The 19,044-nt window shown below is 47.6% G+C and overlaps 1 protein-coding gene across 6 annotated transcripts in view; it reads left to right on the forward strand.

The window, feature by feature from the left end:
• The window catches only part of PXK (PX domain containing serine/threonine kinase), a 50,179-nt gene that overhangs the window by 28,385 nt on the left and 2,750 nt on the right, over positions 1-19,044 (forward strand). Inside the window, exons 12-17 of one of the 6 annotated variants that reach the window (XM_014541371.1) lie at positions 1,081-1,129; positions 5,151-5,228; positions 5,994-6,080; positions 6,535-6,604; positions 9,256-9,318; positions 15,643-15,664. In XM_014541371.1, coding sequence (XP_014396857.1) covers positions 1,081-1,129; positions 5,151-5,228; positions 5,994-6,080; positions 6,535-6,604; positions 9,256-9,318; positions 15,643-15,662 — 367 coding nt within the window. In that variant the 3' untranslated portion in view covers positions 15,663-15,664. The remainder of the gene's footprint in view (positions 1-1,080; positions 1,130-5,150; positions 5,229-5,993; positions 6,081-6,534; positions 6,605-9,255; positions 9,319-15,642; positions 15,665-19,044) is intronic. The other 5 variants (XM_014541372.1, XM_014541373.1, XM_014541374.1 and 2 more) reach the window with 5 other exon arrangements.

Raw genomic sequence — 19,044 nt, forward strand, 5'->3', positions numbered from 1 at the left:
ATCCACTGAGCCAAACCGGTCAGGGCAAGTTCAAGTTCTTATATCGGGTCTGCTAGAGCCCAGGCACCGTGCCAGGCCCTGGGGACACCGTGAGGAACAGCATCCGTGACAGCCACCGTTAACAACAGTGTGAACATGGGGAAATAGATCCAGATAGGGAAGCAAAACAGTTCTCACTGGCTTTCAGGACAAAATGCATTTGTAGTTGGCAACAGCCTGTAACCATGTTAATTTACTTGGGTTTGTATTGCCTCCCATCCTCCAGTTCTAAAGTGAGTCAAATAGTATTCCCTTAGTTAAGTCTTTCTGCCTGTGGGCTTCAGCCTTGAGAATGGCACTCGGGGAGGTGTGCGCTGCGTCCAGCTGAGCTGTGTTGTCTGGGAGTACACGGACCAGGGCCTTGGTGGGGAAAGGCTCGCCTGCCATCTCTCCTTGCCACATGGTTCCTGATGTGAAAGGGGAACTGGTCAAGGAAAAGCCTCCCTCACAGACCTCTGGGCGCTGCCCAAACAACTTCCACTCTCTGACCTGTTTTAGCCAAAACAGTTCAGAATTCCTCAGGCTATAGTTTTTAATACATAGTTTTGAAGAGAGAGTAGATTTGCTCTAAAAGCTGCTATTTCTTTTTAAGAGAGCGAGAAACACTACTTTTCTTAGAAGAAAATGGTTTTCTTGTTAGATTCTAATCAGAACAATTCCTTTCTACTTAGTTGCATGTTTTTATGTTAATGAGTTCTAGAATAAATTTTATCTTCTGGGACTAAAGATAGGAGGGGGACAGTTATTTTATCTAGAAATATCTACTGCGTATATTAAAGGGTAAATTAATTTACTGTACAGCGTGAAAGGGTTAACCTCCTGTACGCAGCTGACCCAGTGCCCTGGAAACGAGTGGGGGTTTCCCAAGGCTCACTAGGTGCCCGTGGACGTTCGGAGTGTGTTGATGAGCATGAAATGGCGGGTTGGGCCAGGCCTGGGGGATGTGGGACTTCGTGGCTACAGATGTCTCGTTCTGCTTTGATCATCTTCTGAGAGTGCACCTGTTTTAAGTAAGATTTTGTTTTTTCCTTCTCCTTACAGATTATTCAGTGATGTTTTACTAACCACTTCTGAAAAGCCACAGTTTAAGGTAAAGCAAATCATATCATGCTTTGGTTTATGACGTAAGTTGACTTTGAAAGTTAGTGCTTTTTTAATTAAAACAGAGATGGCTAGTACTTACAATAAAGAAACTTTGAAAACAATCTAAATGTCCTACAATTAGGGAGTAATTTAATGATTCATACTGCATCTAGTTGATAAAGTATTTATATCTAGTAAAAGTGAAGTTTATTAAGACATCGCAGTAGTATGGAAAATGATTATTATTTGGGCCAAGGCGGGGAAGGATGTAAATAGAGTTATAAAAAATGCCTGTCAGCCTGGAAGGGGGTGTCCTGGGAAGTGGTGTGTGTGCTGTGGAGTGGGGAGGGGCTTTGGAACCCCAAACACCAGGTTGATGCCTTGCTTTGCTTTTTAAATACCAGCCGTTTATCTAAGGAGGGTTTCTCAGCCACGGCATCTGATGTATTGGGCCAGGTAGTTCATTGCTATAGGGGCATTGTAGGACAGTAAGCACCATCCCTGTCCTGTAACCACTGCATGTGAGTAGTACTCCCCCTGCACCCCGCACACTGTGACTATCAAAAACGCCTCCAGCCCTGGCCAGGTTCCTCAGTTGGTGGGAACATCGTCCTGTACACCAAAAGGTTTCGGGTTAGATTCCTGGTCAGGGCACATACCTAGGTTGCCGGTTTGATCCCCAATCGAGGCACATATAGGAGGCAACTGATCAATGTCTCTCTCTCCCTCCCTCCCTCTCTCTAAAATCAATAAACATATCCTTGGGTGAGGATAAAAACATGCCTGTGACATGCCAGATGTCCCCTGAAAGGGGAGGGGACAAAATCACCCCCATTGGAGAGCCACCTTTGGGTCTGCATTTACTCAGTGTGGGGCTGATGGGTAATGCCATTTACTGTCATTGGACAACAGACCATCTACGTGAACACCCAGTTTAGGGCCTGGCCGTCCGCAGTGCTCACTGTTAGTGTCGTTTTAGGTAGTAGAATGAAGGGGAATTCTCTTCTCCCCTTTATAGTCCCCAAGAATATGTAATACTCTTATGATGAAATTAAATTTAGAAAAAAAGAAAAACCCGAAAACAAGGTGGGGTCAAAAGACTATGTAGGTGACAGGCGCTTTCCTCTCTCCTTTTTTACCAGTTAGAGGAGTTCTGACAGTAATAGCTGCTTTAGATCTGAAGTAGGAAATAAAAACATTTAAATTTATCTCTTTCTTGAGTCTCCTCAGAAAATGTATTCAGCCTTGTGAATAACTGTGCTCTCCCCGGACCCTGATGGTCCAGCCCAAAGATTACATCAGACCTCACTCTTCCCCGAAGCCAGAGTCTCTGGCCAGAGACAATATGATTTTAAAAGCCAACGTTAATTTCCTGTAGTGCATTTCCTTTCTGGAAAGACACACAAGAAACGGTGACATTGGTTGGTTGCCTCCAAGGAGGGGCCTAGGTGGGAGACTTTACTGTGTATACACCCTTTTATATGTTCTTGTGAAGCATATGGCTGTCTTACCTACTTAACACTTGTTTTAAGTTTATATTTTTTAAAGAATAATAGAGATAAAAAGCATGACCTGGGTGTCTGTTTTCCAGGCCTGAGCTCTCATGGTTTGAAAACTAATAAATTCAGAAATGAGAGGCTCAGAAGCTTCCCAGGATATTAAGAGTATCCTTCAGCAGGAAAAGCTTAATCTTGTGGAATTCAGAAAGTAAATCTTTGACAGAGAAAATCGCTCTGAAGTAATAAAATATTATAATTATTTGAATTTGTATGTGTTCCAATAAGCTTTATATATATTTTACTTTTAATCATGATAAAATGTAAAATTTACCCTCTTAGCCATTTTTAAGTAGTATTCACATTGCTGTGTTGAATGGATCTCTAGAGCTTTCTGTCTTGTAAACTCAACCTCTAGACTCATTGGCTGACAGCTGCCCATCCCTCCTCCCCCAGCCTTGGCAAACACAGTTCTACTGTCTGCTTCCAAGATTTTGACAACTAAGTATCTCATAAAGTGGAGTCATATAGTATTCGTCCTTTTGTGACTGGCTTACTTTACTCAGCATAATGTTATTAAGTTTTCTTCGCATTACAGCCTGTGACAGGGTTTCCTTTTTTGAGCTGAGTAATATTCCCTTACGTGTGCTATTATATACCACATTCTGTTCATCCATTTACCTGTTGATGGGCATCCCACCTCTTGGCTGGTGTGAGTAATGCTGCAGTGAACATGGGGTTTGCTTCGATCATGTTTTCAATCCTTTTGGATATATACCTAGAAGTTGCTGGATCATATGCAAATTTTATTTTTAGATTTTTTTGAGCAATTTCCACACTAGTTCCCATAGCAGCTGTGCCATTTTACATTCTCACCATTGGTGCACTAGGATTCCAGTTTTATTACATTCTCGCTAACACTTGTTATTTTCTGACTTTTGGGGTTTTTTTAAAATATATTTTTATTGATGTCAGAGAGGAAGAGAGAGGGAGAGAGAGATAGAAACATCAATGATAAGTGAGACACATCAATTGGCTGCGTCCTGCATGTACCCCAACCAGGGCCAGGGATGGAGCCTGCAACCTAGGTACGTGCCGTTGACCGGAATCGAACCTGGGACCCATCAGTCCATAGGCCGACGCTGTATCCACTGGGCCACACCCGCTAGGGCTATTTTCTGGTTTTTCAGTAGTGACGATTCTAATGTGTGTGAGGTGATATCTCATTGTGGTTTTGATTTGCATTTATCTAATGATTAGAGATGTTGATCATCTTTTCATGTGCTTGTTGGTCACGTGTATCTTTTCTTTGGAGAAATATCTATTCAGGTCCTTTGCCCATTTTTTTTTCTTTGATTTTCTGTTCTTTCCCCACCCCCGCAGCTTTATTGTGGTATAATCAGTTTTTGGTGACAAGTCCATATTTTAAATTTGCTTATGTTTTTGTTGTTTAGTTCTTCATATATTCTGGATATTAATCCCTTATCAGATATATGATTTCCAATCATTTTCTCCCACCCTAGGTTGCCTTTTCACCTTGTCATTGTTTCCTTTGATGTGCAGGAGTTTTAAGTTCGATGTGGTCCCATTTGTCTGTTTTAGCTTTTGTTGCCTGAGCTCTTGGTGTCCTATCCAAGATATCATTGCCAAATCCAGTATCATGAAGCCTTTCCCTTATGCTTTCTTCTTGGAGTTTTATAGTTTTAGGTCTTCAATCCAACCTTGAGTTAATTTTTGTATGTGGTGTAAGGTTCATTCTTTTCCAGGTAGATATCCAATTTTCCCATGAGCATTTGTTGCAAAAACTGTCCTTTCCCCATTGTGTGCTTTGGGCACCCTTGTCAAAGACCATTTGATCAGATGCATGAGGGTTTATTTCTAGGCTCTCTGTTCTGTTCCATTGTCTGTATGTCTTTCTTTACGCCAGTATTACACTGTTTTGTTTCCTGTAGCTTCGCAATATGTTGTAAAATCAAGAAGTGTGAGGCCTTCAATTTTTTTTTTTTTTTCAGAGAGGAAGGGAGAGGAAGGGAGAGGAAGAGAGAGGAAGAGAGAGATAGAAACATCAATAATGAGATAGAATCATCATCTGGCTGCCTCCTGCACGCCCCCACTGGGGATTGAGCCTGCAACCCAGGCATGTGCCTTTGACCAGATCGAACCTGGAACCCTTCAGTCCACAGGTCGACGCTCTATCCACTAAGCCAAACCTGTTAGGGCGAGGCCTCCAATTTTTATCTTCTTTGCAAGATTGTTTTGGTAATTCAGGGTCCCTTGAGGATTAGTGAAATACTTGAAGCATACATCGTATCTGTTTTTGTGTTCATGTTATATTTATTGATAAGAAATGCTAATGAGCTGAGTGTGTAGGGGATACCAGAAGTGGCCAGGACAGGATTCAAGTGGACAACTTGTAGCTGATTTCATTCCAGATGCCCTCCCTCTTGATAACCAATTGCTTCTTCTCTAAAACCAAGATTTGGGAGAATCTCCAGCCGTTTTCCTCAATAAATTATCTGCTTTCTCTTTCAGATCCCCACAAAGTTAAAAGAGGCATTGAGAATTGCCAAAGAATGTATAGAAAAGAGACTAATTGAAGAACAGAAACAGGTAAATCTCGAATAGTTGCTCATTGCTCTTTGATCTTTAAGTATTGTCACCCTCTGCCTGGAATTCCTGGTGATTCACTTTTTTGTTTTTGTAATCCTTACCCCTGAGGAGTGAGGATATTTTTCCATTGATTTTTAGAGAGGGGGGGGGGGGGGGGGGAGAAGAGAGAGAGAAACATCAACGTGAGAGACACATCGATTGGTTGCCTCCTGTTCATGCCCAGACCAGGGTCAGGAATTGAACCCACAACCCAGGCACATGCCCTTGAATCGAATCCACAGCCCTTCAGTCCGTGGGTCGATGCTCTAACCACTGATCAAACCGGCCAGGGCCAGTGATTGCTCTTAACCGATTGTTCATGCCACAAGCGTTTCTTGCTCTGAACCAGGCTCCAGGCTCAGTGCTATGGGACAGCTGAATCCTTCACTGTCCTTCCTTGAGGAGCTCAGCCTATTGGGAAACAAGCAGATCCATACAGGGTGGTCATCCTTTGTGATCGGGGCAGGCTGGGTCGTGGTGGGCACGCATGGTCCGTGCTCAGAGGTGCTGGGGACCATACTCATCTTCTGTGTGTGAGAGGCGGGAAGGAGCTGAGGGAAGTGGGAAAGGTCTTCTCCCTCAGGCATACCCTTCTCCCAGACATCCAAGCTTGACCTTGGAGCAGGGAAAGATTTTTCATCCAGACAATTCCATTTGGCGAAACCCATTAGGTTTTTGTTGGGGTAGGATACGCTTACATTTGTGGCGAATTGCGTTCTCTTTTAGATTCACCAGCATCGAAGACTGACAAGAGCTCAGTCGCACCATGGATCTGAAGAAGAAAGAAAAAAGAGGAAGATTTTAGCTCGAAAGGTGAGCCTGCTGTCTCTCTGTGTGGAGAAGAGTTCTGGGTCCCACCTGAAGAAAGTTCTAGGCTAATGGTGCACATTTAGTGAAGGGCAGATTTTGTGCTGTATCTCCTTGAAAGCCAAAACTATTTGCAGATGACTGGTTTGCAGCTTTAAAAAAGGAGCTACATGCTATCAGGAAAGAACTGGGCCGTAAGTTTCCTGGCTGGCTGGGCTGGTTATGGCGAATGGGACTGGGGGCAGTGATTGGCCTGAGACAATAGCCAGCAGGATTGTGGTTATTTTCCCCTTTGGTTTTGGCTTGTGCTTCTTCTCGGTATTAAGTTACCGAGTGTGTGGATATGACCTTGCGTGTGGAGAGTTGAACTGCGGGCCTAGAAAATATTTTTATTCTAACTCTCAGCTTCAGTGTGTTTACTCTTTCTTTTTTTCCCCCCTTTCTCTTTTTATTTTTAAAGAAGTCAAAACGATCTGCTATTGAAAATAGTGAAGAACATTCAGCAAAATACAGCAACTCCAATAATTCAGGTAACTGGTTATAGATTGTAGTGGAGCCAGCACCCAAAGGCCAGGACCAGGGGTCTGTAGTTGGTTGAAGGGCCTTGGGTTCTGGTAGCCAGAGTGTGGTGACAAGTGAAGAAAACAAAAGCATTCTGTCCCTAATGAAGGATACGGCAGCATCATGGCTCACGGAACTCGAGTGCTGGAAGGGACCTGAGAGGTCACTGGGTCAGCAGCCTCTTCACTAAGGGCAGGACTCCATAGTGTGTGGGATGGAGGGCCGGGCGGTGAGAGAGCACTGTCCTGAGCAGGCAGTCATCCCTGCCGCTCCCGGCTGCCCCTCACCCAGCCCCACAGGCTTTGGGCCTTAATGTCCCCATCTCTGGACATTAGGGCCAAAGTGATGATCCCTTGAGACCTTCCAGTTCTCCTACCCGTGAATCAGCTTCTGCTTAGCCCTGGAAGGCCAAGGGAACAGGGAGGTTTCTTTAGGCTCAGGAATAGCTTCATATACTTTTTTTAAAAAATCCTCACCCAAAGATATGTTTTTTTCTTTGTTTTATTGATTTTAGAGAGAGACAGAAACATCGATGTGGGAGAGAAACATCAATCTGTTGCCTCCCTTATGTGCCCTGACTACGGTTGAACCCGCAACCTGAGAATGTGCCCTTATTAGGAATCAAACCCACAACCATTTCAGGGCATGGAACGATGCTCCAACCAACCAAGCCACCAGCCGGGCTAGCTGCATATGCTTTAGGCAGGAGGAGGACCTAGCAGAGAGAGAGAAACTGAACACGCAGGAGAGAGAGTAATGGGGTGAAAGGCCTTGAAGGCCCAGGACTCAGCATCAAGAGCCCAGCTGGCAGTCTCAGCCTTGGAGGAAGCCCATCCATCTCTTCCTGGAGGCAGGAGCCAGGTGGGGGGGGGGGGGCAGGTGAAAAGGTAGAGGCATTTAAAGGCTGAAGGAAATTGAGAGCATTCACAGTTCATGCATTCTCAGTCTTCTCCGGGAAGTCAGGGAGGAGGGCCTCTGCTGGGGGGAAGGGGAGAAACGGAGTGGCACACAGGCAGACTAGCCCAGCCAGAGAATGCAGGTGGTGTGGGCGGAGCTGGGAATTAGAAGAGTTGGGAGAAGAGGGGACTCCACAAAGAAGGTGAGAATCATGCTGACACCACTGCCTGCAGAGTCCAGGCCAGAAAAGGGCGCAGGGGGGAGGGGGGGCTAGAAGGAAGGAGAAGGAGGGAGGCCAGGCCCTTGAGGTCCCAGTGAGGACCCAGGCAGGCTGCACGCGTGTGGAGGCTGAGAGGGGAGAGGGGCTGGAGGACGCTGTGGCCTGTGGGTAATTCCACAGTTGGAGGTCTCTTTTCTCCATGGTGGATGGGATGGACATGCCAGTCACTATCATGCCTAAGACCCATGTCTCCAACCAGCATGTCTGACTGGTGGTCCTTCTGTCCAGCAGCCAAGCTCTGGCAAAGCAGAGAAAGCCTAACTATGTTTTCCACCTTCCTGAGGCACCGCCTGCCTGCAAGGCCCTGTGCCAGATGCGGCAGATGGGGCCCCGGGGACTCCAAGCACGGCCGTGCCCTCGGGAGTTTAGGAGAGCAAACAGCAGTTGATGGAAATGTGCAGATCTTCTCCAGATCCCACGGGATCCACACGTTCAGTCTTCTCCCCATCCCCATCTGGGCTGGCACTGCCAAGCAGTAGGAGACAGGGCGGCCTGAGCTTTACTTCCTCTCCCAGTAAAACGCCTCATCGTTTACAGGGAGGTGAGAGAAAAGTGGAAATAGTGGAAAGAAGGGTGTGTGGTAGGACATGTCTCCTCATGCCCAGTGCCCGTGCCACGTCAGCATGTCCTGTGGGTAGTGGGTGAGGGGATGGCGCAGGCTTCCGCAGAACAGCCAGCGGTTTCCCGAGGACATGATCACAGCCCTCCCTCAGCTGTGGTTACCCCTCTGTGTGGGGGAGGCTCTCATGTGGGAACCTCTGTCTGCTCTTGGGCTTCTTCCATGTGAGGCCTGTAGCATGTATTCTGGGGGTTGCTGAGCACTGGGGAGATGCTGGGAACTTGGGAATATTTGAAATACAACAAGGTGACTGGGTACAGAAAATGCAAGCAACATAGGGGCGTATGCACATTGTTTTAATGTAAATACGGGTATTTATTGAATTTTGGGTAAGAAAAGGCCTGGGAAATCCACACACTGAATGGGCTGCCCCTACCTAATGGAATGGACCTGCGCATGAAATGGAGCTTCCACTCAGCATTGCTGGGTAGATGCTGTGGGAACTCCCACCTCCTTGGACGGCCCCGCACCTCTCTGTCCCAGCATGTCTCTGACATGCTGAGGCACTGTCGTTCGTCCTTCATTTCCCAGGGAAGGGGCTTGGGTCAGGAAGAGGGACTGCAGCCAAATGCATAGCTGGTGGGTTTGCAGGGTTGGTTTCAAATAAGCAAGCTGTGGGGGAGTAGCCCAGCCCTAACCTAGCCCTGTGCTGGCGTGGAAGCCTGTGGTCCCTGGTCCAGGCCTTGGATTCTCTGTCCCTCCTCAACTTTTAGCACAGGCCACACACTAGCCACGGGCAGATTCTCCGACAGTGGTGGGGCCCAGCGGGCCAAGTTCCAGGTGTCTTTCTTTAGTCCCATGTGCGTTTCTGTGTTTTCTCTTAGCAGGATCTGGGGCCAGCTCACCTCTCACATCTCCGTCCTCTCCGACTCCGCCCTCTACAGCAGGTTAGTGATGGAGGCAAAGTAGCCTGCTCCCTCCTGCAATCCACCTGCAGGGGGAGGAGCCCGGCTTCTCTTCTCACCTGCGCCCAAGCCTTTCAGGGTGAGGCAGTGCCGGTCTCTCCAGAGAACCGGAGGAGTGCACGTTAGCAGTGCCATCGGGAGAGCGGAGGGTCTCCTGGGAATGCAGTGGTTGGTTTCGGGGTCACTAGCCACCCTCTACCCCAGGCTTCTCTCTCTGCCGAAAAGCCTCCTGCAGGGCTCCCCAGATTAGAGCTCCTTTGGGCACAGGCTCTGGGTACACGCGGCTGAACACAGCAGTCGCAGCACCGCCCAGGCTCTGTCCTTCCCCAGCGCTCTCCTCGGGGAACCCAGCCATTATGTGGGTTTTGTCACAGAGCAAAACTGGGGAGACGCCCAGGTGTGGGAGGGGAATGGCCGCGGCGGTTCTGGGTTCCTGATAACTGTCATCCGGGTAGTCTGTGGCTAGCCTTTGTGTCACCTGTGAATTAAATCAGATACTACGAGTTTTGTTGGGAAAATGTAGAAAAATGTTAACCCAGGAATACTTACACAAGTCTCTGATTCAGTGGTGTGGCCTCACAATGCTAGCTCCACTCCTTTCGTTTTGAACTACTATCTCTCTCATTCACCATTTTATAAGCCCCATAAAAACACACTGGAGTCCCAGTATCTCGTTTGTGCTTAAATGAGCCAGATGTTCTAGATGCCGGTGGAGCTGGTCTGCCCCTCAGCTTGCCGCTGGGTTGGGAGCGGCTGCAGCTACCTGAAGGAGGTCATTGGTGGTTGATGTGTGAGTTGACAACAGCATATGCGTTAGGTTTAAGGCGGCACCTGGGAGCTACCAAGTGCATCACTGCTGGACAGCTCTCCCATGCTTCTCTCTGACCTCCCTGAAAATGGCGAGCACATGTAGGGGGGCTGGTTTGAGCGGCTCACTCTGGCTGTTGTGTCGTCCTGGCTGGCGGAGGATGGTCACTGGCGGCTCGCTGCTGAGCGTGCTGCCAGCACCTATTTTAGTAGCAAAGTACCTGGCTCGTGGGGACGGACGATGTTCCTTTCCCCTGACTTTGTCAGCAGATTTTTACAAGAAAGCCCCTAAATATTGATCAAGACAGAAAATAGACTTCTCTGTCTTTTGTAGAGGTGACCTGTGTAGGCTGATCATAAGTTTCTGGAGATCTACTGCCCAGATCATGTTGAGCCACTTTCTCCTAGACAGGATGTGCCTTTCACACCACTTAGGCATAGTGAGGACAGTGGGGAGGATGGATAGTGAGGCTCCGTGAGCTCGCCTTTAACAAAGGCGGTGCCTGTTTGGAGTGCAGAGCACTCGGCGTGCATGGGATGTGATCCTGGGAAGTTAGTGCTAGTTCTCATGTTTAAATGTCTTGGGGAATTCGGTCTATTTGGATTTTTGTTGTTGTTAATCCTCTAATTTACCTGTGGTTTGAAGGGAACTATCTCCTACGTAGCAGGTTTGCATGAATGGGGGTGACGTTTAGAATGAGAGGAGAAGGAAAAGAAGGATCTTGTAGCTAGAGTCAATGTTGGAAAAACTGAGGAGAGTGGGAGCAGTTGGGGGGCTTCACTTCAAGATAGATCTCCTCACAGATTTGAAAATATTTATCTTGAAGGGGAGTCCTAAGAATTCAGAAGGAAAACACAAGTGAGGCCCCAAGCACAATGCCTGGCAGACATGAGACATCCCCAGCAAATATTGCCTCCTTCTTCCCTTTATCTCCTTTAATATTTTGTTGATGGAATTACCAACTCAGCCCCCAGAGACTCCACTCTGACCTCTGCTGGGCATTGATTGTAATGCATATCATAAAAGTGATAACTAGCCCTTGACTGTCAACCTACCATCTGAGGCTTTCTATGGGGCACACAGTGAGTTTATTCATTCGGTTACTCCAGAGGCATTTAAGGGGAGCCTGCGGTATGTCAGGCACTGTGCATGGCCCTGGGTCACAGAGGTAAACAGACAGGCAAGGCCCCAGCTGGAGTGGAATCACGTTTCCACCTGTGGAAGCCCCGGAATGATAGACACAATTCAAGCAAATGCATTCTCCGGGGCCCAGCCAGCTCATTTTTTTCTCCCAGTAGTTCCCTTCCTAAAGAATCCACTTGAAAAACTAGTTCACCAACAGCAACATCTCGAGCTTCTGTTCTGTGGGAGGCCCGGGGTGGCAGCCCTCGTGGATTGTACCATGGGAGGCGTGTGGTCAGCCCTGTGGGTGGGTTCACTTGGACTTGCTCTGCCTTCCAGGCCTGTGCTGGGTGAGAACAGACTGTCAGCCCAGGGTGGCAACTTCTGGCTCCTCAGCCCCTGCGTAGAGGCTTCCTTCCCCCCAGGCTGGAGGCCGGCTTCGCACTGGGCTCAGCTTTCTCGCTGCCTCCCTGCAGGCTGCCCACCTTGTTGCTGGAATCATTTACTCCAATTGATGTCTCTGCTTCTAGGCCAGGCTTATGGTCTAACTAAATCAAGGAGTGTCTTTCAACTTTCTGATGAAATGCGATTTTCTCGAGAAATGAAGGAAAATTCTTCATTTTCAAGGGCTAGTATTAAAAAGAATTCCCTGTTAAAAGTGGCAACTCTGTGGGAGCTCTTGGGAATTACACCTTGGGCCAGGAGCCTAAACTTGAGAGCCACCACTTTGCTGGTTCTGGGACCTGGACAACACACTAACCCTCCCTGTGTCTCAGGTTTCCTATTTGTAAAGGAGGGTAATAGCAGTGCCTGCCTCGTCAGGTTAGTAAGGGGATCCAGTGAGGACGAGGTTAGGACAGTGCCTGCACACAGGAAGCCCGCGGCATACTGAGTTCCCAGGAGACCTTGAGTGAGTCACTTCTCGCGTCTGGGTTTCCTTACCTCCTCCCTAACAGACAAGGGTGGGAGTGACAGGATACTGTCTCCCATTCCTTCTAATCAGGCTCCCTGTACAGCTACTGTGAACCCTGCCTTTGACAGTTTGCACAGCAATAGCTCAACCTGGGCAAGTTCATTGTCACAGCATTGCCTTTTTTCCTGAAAGAGTGCATGTTAAGCACATTCATGGTGGTGAACCCGCACAACCAATGGGTCCGGTCTGCCTGTCACTACTTGAGCCAATTAAGCAGAGACAGGGTTGAATCATATATGAGCGTTTATTCCAATACTGTGACAGTATGGGAGAGCAGCAGGTCATCCACAAAAATCTGCCCTCCTGCCCTCCATAAGCCAGCTGCTTATATAGGGTAGGGCAAGGATTACATGGGGAAGTAAGGATTACAGGCATGGGGAAGTAGGAGGCTGGGGTGGGACTCCATTGTTTGGGCAACAAGGCTATCAATCTTTCCATGATAATAGGCAGTTCCTGAATGCACATTCCAAGGTTAACTCCCAGAGGCAAAGATGACTCCCAGCCAGGTTAGAAGGTACTTTCTCTAATCAGAACAAAACAATCCAGGTTAACAGAGCATGATTAATATCTCTTCTTTCTTATAACTAAGAGCTAGTTCCCAATATTCTATTTGTGCCCCTAACAGTAGTTGAGGGTGGTCCTCAGCTCAGTTACTTTTAGGATGGGGCAGAGGTGACAGATGTTTGTGAGTGAAGTGGCCGTAGTCTCAGGAGCCCTTTCCAGCGTTTGTATAGGGACTGGGGCCTCTCCGGGTGTGTGTACCTCCCTGCCCTCGGGCCTCCTCTTGAGGTCCTCACCAATTTGACAGGAGAAATATCTTTCCCCTCAGTCTGCCGGCACTTCCAGCAGGTGGGTTGGAGTCTCTAAACCTCTTTTTCAGTGAGAACATTCCTAGCACTTTGTTTTCTGCTAAAGGTTATGTTTCCTGCCTCTAGAAGGTCACTCTTTCACAACCTTTCAGACCTCACTGACCACCGGTTGGCAACTGCTGATTTAGAAGGTCCTGGTTTACACACATCAATATTCCCTTCCACCCTCCCTTTGGGAGCAGGCAGCTTTTGCCAAATATTATCTTTTTTTTTTTTTAAAAAAAAACAACACGTTTGCAAAGAGTATTTAGGGAAAGCAAAGTAAGCAAGAGGACTGAGATTCTTGCTGTTTTTAATCGTATTTAACACATTTTGAGCACTTATTCTGTGATAGGTATTGTTCTAAGTGATGTGTAGTCATTGTTTCATTTGATCCCCATGAACACCTTCCTCTGCAAGGAGAATGGATTTTTCTGGTGCTCCATTTTACAGACAAAGAAACTGAGGCTCCAGTGGGGTTAAAGGACTTTGGCCAAGGTCACACAAGTGGGGGATGCTAGAGCCAGGATTAAAACGGCTCTGCCTTTGCTCACTTACCCCATGGCCTGTGGGTAAGCGCTGTGCGTGGTTGGTGGGAGAAGACTCCTGAAAGCAGAGTCAGAAATCCCAGGCCTGGTTTGTGGCTTCACCACCTTCCAGCTGTGACCTTGGACGAGTAATTTGCATTCTTCAGAGCTGTCTTGACTAGGTAGATAATGTAGAGGACAAGGCTTGAAAAGTGGTAAAATGCTATCAAGTATAAGCGATGGATGTCCTGCAAGAGAATCCTAGCCCTTCTTGCTTGCAGTCTATAATTGTAAGCAATAATTTTGAAGAGAGAGAGCTGACAGTGTGTAGAAACCCAGTCTGTAAGAATGACTGGAGAGAGGGAAGTTTCCTATCTGGACGGGAGCTGGAGGAGGGAGAACAGAGCCTATGGGCCCGAGTGACTGAGGACTTGAGTAACAGGACGGAGGGTTAAGAATAAATAAGGCACAAAAAAGAGATGAAGTTGTTCAGAATGTTGGAGTTTCCAGAATTTGTGTAGCCAGATCAAAGTCTGAAACCCACTTTAGGTTCAAAATCAATGTCTCAAGCCATAAGAATGTTTATTAAAACCTACACAACACAGAGCAGTCACCGTCTTTGGGATGAACAGGTCTGCCCTGCAGTGCTGCTCTCCTGCCCTCCCCAGTGTCTTCCACGCCCAAGTGTGGGGCTGCTCCCCAAAGCCCTCTGCTGGTGGGGGTGGGTGTGGGGCTGGGGCTGGGCAGTGTCCCCAGCACCCTCCCTGCTGCACCATGTGACCTGCCTCACAGGAACCTCACTTCCTCTGGGCAGCGGGCAGGTTGGTTCAGTGGGGACTCCGGGATTCACTGGCCGGGGAAGTGTTCTCTCTTAAATTTCACTTGCAATCTAGACAGGAAGAAAGACGTTGGCCTTGGTTTGTTTCTTCTTTTATAATGGTTTTATATCTTATGTAAGCTAATGCCACCCACTGCCCAGTTCAGCCTCCAGCCCAGCAGCCTTCAGGGGAGGGGCCACCTGCTCCTGCCCAGGCGCTCCACCTTAGACCTGCCCTGCGTCCTTGCTCTCCCAACTCTGAAAAGATGTCTCCATCTTATTAATTAATTAGTTTATCCTCACCCAAAGATATTTTTTCCATTGATTCTAGAGAGAATGGGAAGGAGAGGGAGAGACAGAAACACCGATGTGAGAGAGACACCTCAATTGGTTGCCTCCCTCACGCCCCCTGACCAGAGCCCAGAGCCTGCAACCTAGGTACATGCCCTTGACCAGAATTGAACCCGGCACCCTTCAGTCTGTAGGCCAACACTCTATCCACTGAGCCAAACTGGCTAGGGCTTCTTTTTTAAAAAATTAAAGAAATATATATTCTTCTGATCTCAGAGAGGAAGGGCAAGGGAGAGAGAAATAGAAACATCAATGATGACAGAGAATCATTGATCAGCTGCCTCCTGAACATCCCCTGCTGGGGATTGAGCCTGCAACCCGGGCATGTGCCCTGATTGGGAATCTATCCAGTGGCCTGGTGCATAGGTTGATGCTCAGCCACTGAGCCACACCAGCCGGGCCATGTCTCCATTTTAAATTATAGAACATTTGCTTGGAAAAAGTGATGAGTTCTAGTTTTTCTCCCCTCTTATTTAGTAAGAGAACGAAGGATACTCCTAGTGCTCATTCCACTTTTCAGGGAAGGAAAAAGCTTCCTGGGTCTTCTGAAGTGAGTGTTGTGCTTGTCAGTAAGTGAAAATAGCAACCAACTGGCTCCAAAAAAGAAAAAGACCACGAGGAAGAAAGCGACTCATTGGTTACCACATTAGTGTATTTGCCATGTTCTAAAAGGGTCACAGTCATGTACTAGCCAGTGCATTTCGTGCTTAACTTACATGTCTCCCAGTTTGGCACTGAGAATAACCAGCATGTGATTCAGACTAATATTTTGCTGTCTCTTACTATTTGATTAAATGACACTAAAATCTGAATAATGACTGTGTCCTCTCTCTTTCTCTCTCTCTCTTTGCTGTTTTCAGTAGAGCATGCGCCCTTTTGAACGTGAGTTTTCGGTAAAGTAAACTATACTGATCCCTCTCACTTTAAAGATGCTGTTTCTGAATGTGAAATGGGACCCAGTACATCTAGTCTCTGAAGTGATGAACAAATGGGGAAGGAGACTTGAGACCATTTCCTTCACTGAACATTAAATGAAATGCAGCATCTTTAAAATGCACCCAAGTGACTTCATTTACCTTCATTTCATTTCCATCATGACCTTCAAAATCTTCCTTTTCACTCTGATTTTAGTTTTAAAATACAGCTCTAAAACCTACAAGTCAACTGTATGGCATTTTGGTATATTTTAATTTTGGAAACTAGGCTTTCAGAGTCCTGTCCCTGTATAAATGTTGTTCCTTGTTACTCTGATGAAGGGGAAAGGGTGCTGGCAGTTGAGTTCTTGGCTATGGAGAGACAGCTTATTGGGGAAAGGGGTTCTTTTTGCACACATCCTTAATAATTCTTGAGTTGGGACGTGACTGCAGCCTCCTCGTCTGTCTGAGACAGAAGGTGAAGGCAGATCCCAAGAGCTGGGGCCGCCTGCTTCCCAGGGTCCTGCTCTCCAATCCCTCGAGGGTAGGTGGCAGGTCTGGTGGCCGTGTGGCCTCCCCACCTCTGTGTGTGGACCACAAAGGAACACGGACTTACAGACACCTGTAGATTGCTAAATTGGCCCAAGGCAAGGGGACCCACAAGGCTGGCAAGGATGTTTCTAATCTACGCTCTTGTTGCAACCGTCGGTGGCCTGTTCCAGGGCCTCGGTTGGATTGCCAGGTACCCATATGGTTTGGTGGATGGGATTCTGGGGAGGATAGAGTAGTTGACTCTTGAGGTTTTTGTCTAAGACAAAGTGAGACATAGAAATCAGGCCTGACTGAGTTATAATTGTAGACAAGCTGTCTGGAGCTTCCCTCATCCGGGTTGTTGCAGAACACTGTTTCTCAAAGCTGTGTGAATTCAGTTAGTAACCTAACAGGGAAGCTGTCTGGTGTTGTCTATGGCCTGGGGATAAGGCTGTGGAAGCCTTTTGTTGGGGAGGAGCTCAGCCACATTTGAGGAATGGGGGCGCTCAGGAGTTAGGTGTTGTTCTCAGGTTTGTCACCAAAGAGCCAACTCTGAATTTGGCCCTTGTTAATATTCCTCCCCTCCTCCCTTTGTTACCAATGTGTTGTAGCTGAAGCCCCAGTGAACTTTAAAGGAAGCTTGTGGACTATAGAAAAGGCAAAAAGAGTTGATGGGCCTAGAGGCAGACTGGGAGTCCTGGAGTCTGTGTCCTTGCCTCCTCCAGGAGGCCTTCTGACTCCTGGTCCTCCTCTCCCCTCCCCGAGTGCTCTGAGCTGGCGAGTTGGGTTCCCTTGTCCTGATCATACACATCAGTATCTGCCCCAGGTGTCGCAGGCCCAGCGAGGAAAAGTGGACGTCATGGGATGGCAGGCCCTGCGATTGGTCGGCCCTCTGTGGGCAGACATCAGGGTGACCTTGGGACCTTGCTCTATGCCCCTGGATGAGCAGCCTCTCCTTTCGCACAGCCCTCAGCTTCCCATTTGCATTGCAGACACAGGATACCCTGTGGCACTTTGGACAGCGTATTTATTTATCCAGGAAATTCACTGCAAGTGGTAATAGTCTCAGCCTTTACTTGGAAATGAAGATTCAGTTACAAACGCCACCCCGCAACTCCCATACCTTGTGGTAGTGAATTTTCATTTATAATTTTGAGCTCCTGGTAATGAGGCCATAGTCAAGGGTTGGTTCCTATGAAGACCAAGCAGTTTTGTCCAGCCCCAGCAGCCCATTGCTAGCCTCCCAGGATCCTGGGCCGGAGGGGCATCCTCTCTGGATGGCCAGTTCCATGTCGTGAGGACACAAGTGCTGTTGCAGTCCAGACCCGGTCTCATCTGTAACCCACAGGGACTCTTCTGCCAGGTTCAAAGCACAAAGCCGGAAGGCAGAAGCGCCAATGCCCCCCCATACATGTTGGGCCCTGATCATCAGTCCAGATTCTGCTGCCCTTTTCTGGTCATTGCATGGCAAGGGGTGGGGGCACTGATGCTGCTCGGTCCTCCAGGTTCTGTGCTGCAGTTTAGTTCCTAGAGCTTTCAGAGGCGCAAGCTCCCTTCCTCCTGGTTTTTCACTGGTCACTGTCTGAAACGCCCTTCAGAGGAATGCTTGTATCACATACCCCAACACTCGTTTTACGTTTCAAGTCCCTTTTATCTTTGTAACCCAGTAACATAAGGCCAGGGACATTTTCCCACACTCCACCTGACATAATCGAATTTCATTCATTAGTTGTTATTGTATAGAACAAATAGAAACCACATTTTGTTCATTTGTCTGTTTAATGTTTGTTTGTATTGCTGTATCATTTGAGAATTCCAAGACTGTAAAGCATGAGTGTGTGTGTCTGTGTGATTCTTTAATTTCAGCTGCCTTAGGTTTGGGTAAAGATATAAAGAAAGGTAAGTGGTTTTCTGTGAAACACAAGATTTTAACCATTGCCTGTCATGTACTTACCTAAGTGTTTTATTGGCAACCCTGAACCACTCATCCATATAAATGCACGGGGTGATTGGTATGTTTACCTGCTAACACCACAGCCCAGTAGCAGTTTAGGGGGGAACCACCTGGCAGAATTGTGTAGCCCTTGGAAGGGGTAGAGGGTAAGGCTCAAAACAGGTGGGTGGAGTCACTGAGAGCTGCAAGGTTCCCAGGAAATGGAGCAATGAACTCTGTGGCACAGGCAGGTCCCTTAAGGCAGGGCTTTTTCTGTATTCAGTCTTTATTTTGTCCTGGGAGAGCAGTTCATTCATTCAGTCAGAACTGTAACATTCAAGTACTAAATGTTTGTGTGCCTAGAAGCTAAGGGAAGTTTGAAACACATGTCTAGCTCCCTTCTTGCCCACCAGGGTAGAGCTCAACATTCCAGTCTCTCCTGATGCTTTAGCGAAGATGTAGGGTTAGTACAGTTGTGTCTGTTCCTGGGTTGGGCCACAGTGGAAAGAAGGGAGCTTGAGGAAGACTCCTCCTCGAGAATCCCATTGCTGGGAAGAGAGAGCTCTTTGCCCTCTACTTTGCTTTGCAACAATTATTAGCTTTTTATATTTCTTTAATGCATCCTAATAGGAAATGATTATTCGAGATAGATGCCCCTGGGGAACCCATAACCCTGCAGGCACTGGTGTCTTGCCAAGAATACTGAGTGGTTTGTCATTTTATATTAAATCACATCCTCCAAATATTGTGTGTGTTGAAGCATCTAAAGAACGGTTCACCCCTTATTATTAATTGACTAGAGGCCTAGTGCACGAATTCATGCATGGGTGGGGTCTGACCAGCCCACCCCAACGGGGGCCCATTGGGCTGGGCTGGCGGGGGGG

This window comes from Myotis brandtii, unplaced genomic scaffold (assembly GCF_000412655.1).
Source record: "Myotis brandtii unplaced genomic scaffold, ASM41265v1 scaffold268, whole genome shotgun sequence".
In the NCBI taxonomy this organism is placed as follows: domain Eukaryota; kingdom Metazoa; phylum Chordata; class Mammalia; order Chiroptera; family Vespertilionidae; genus Myotis; species Myotis brandtii.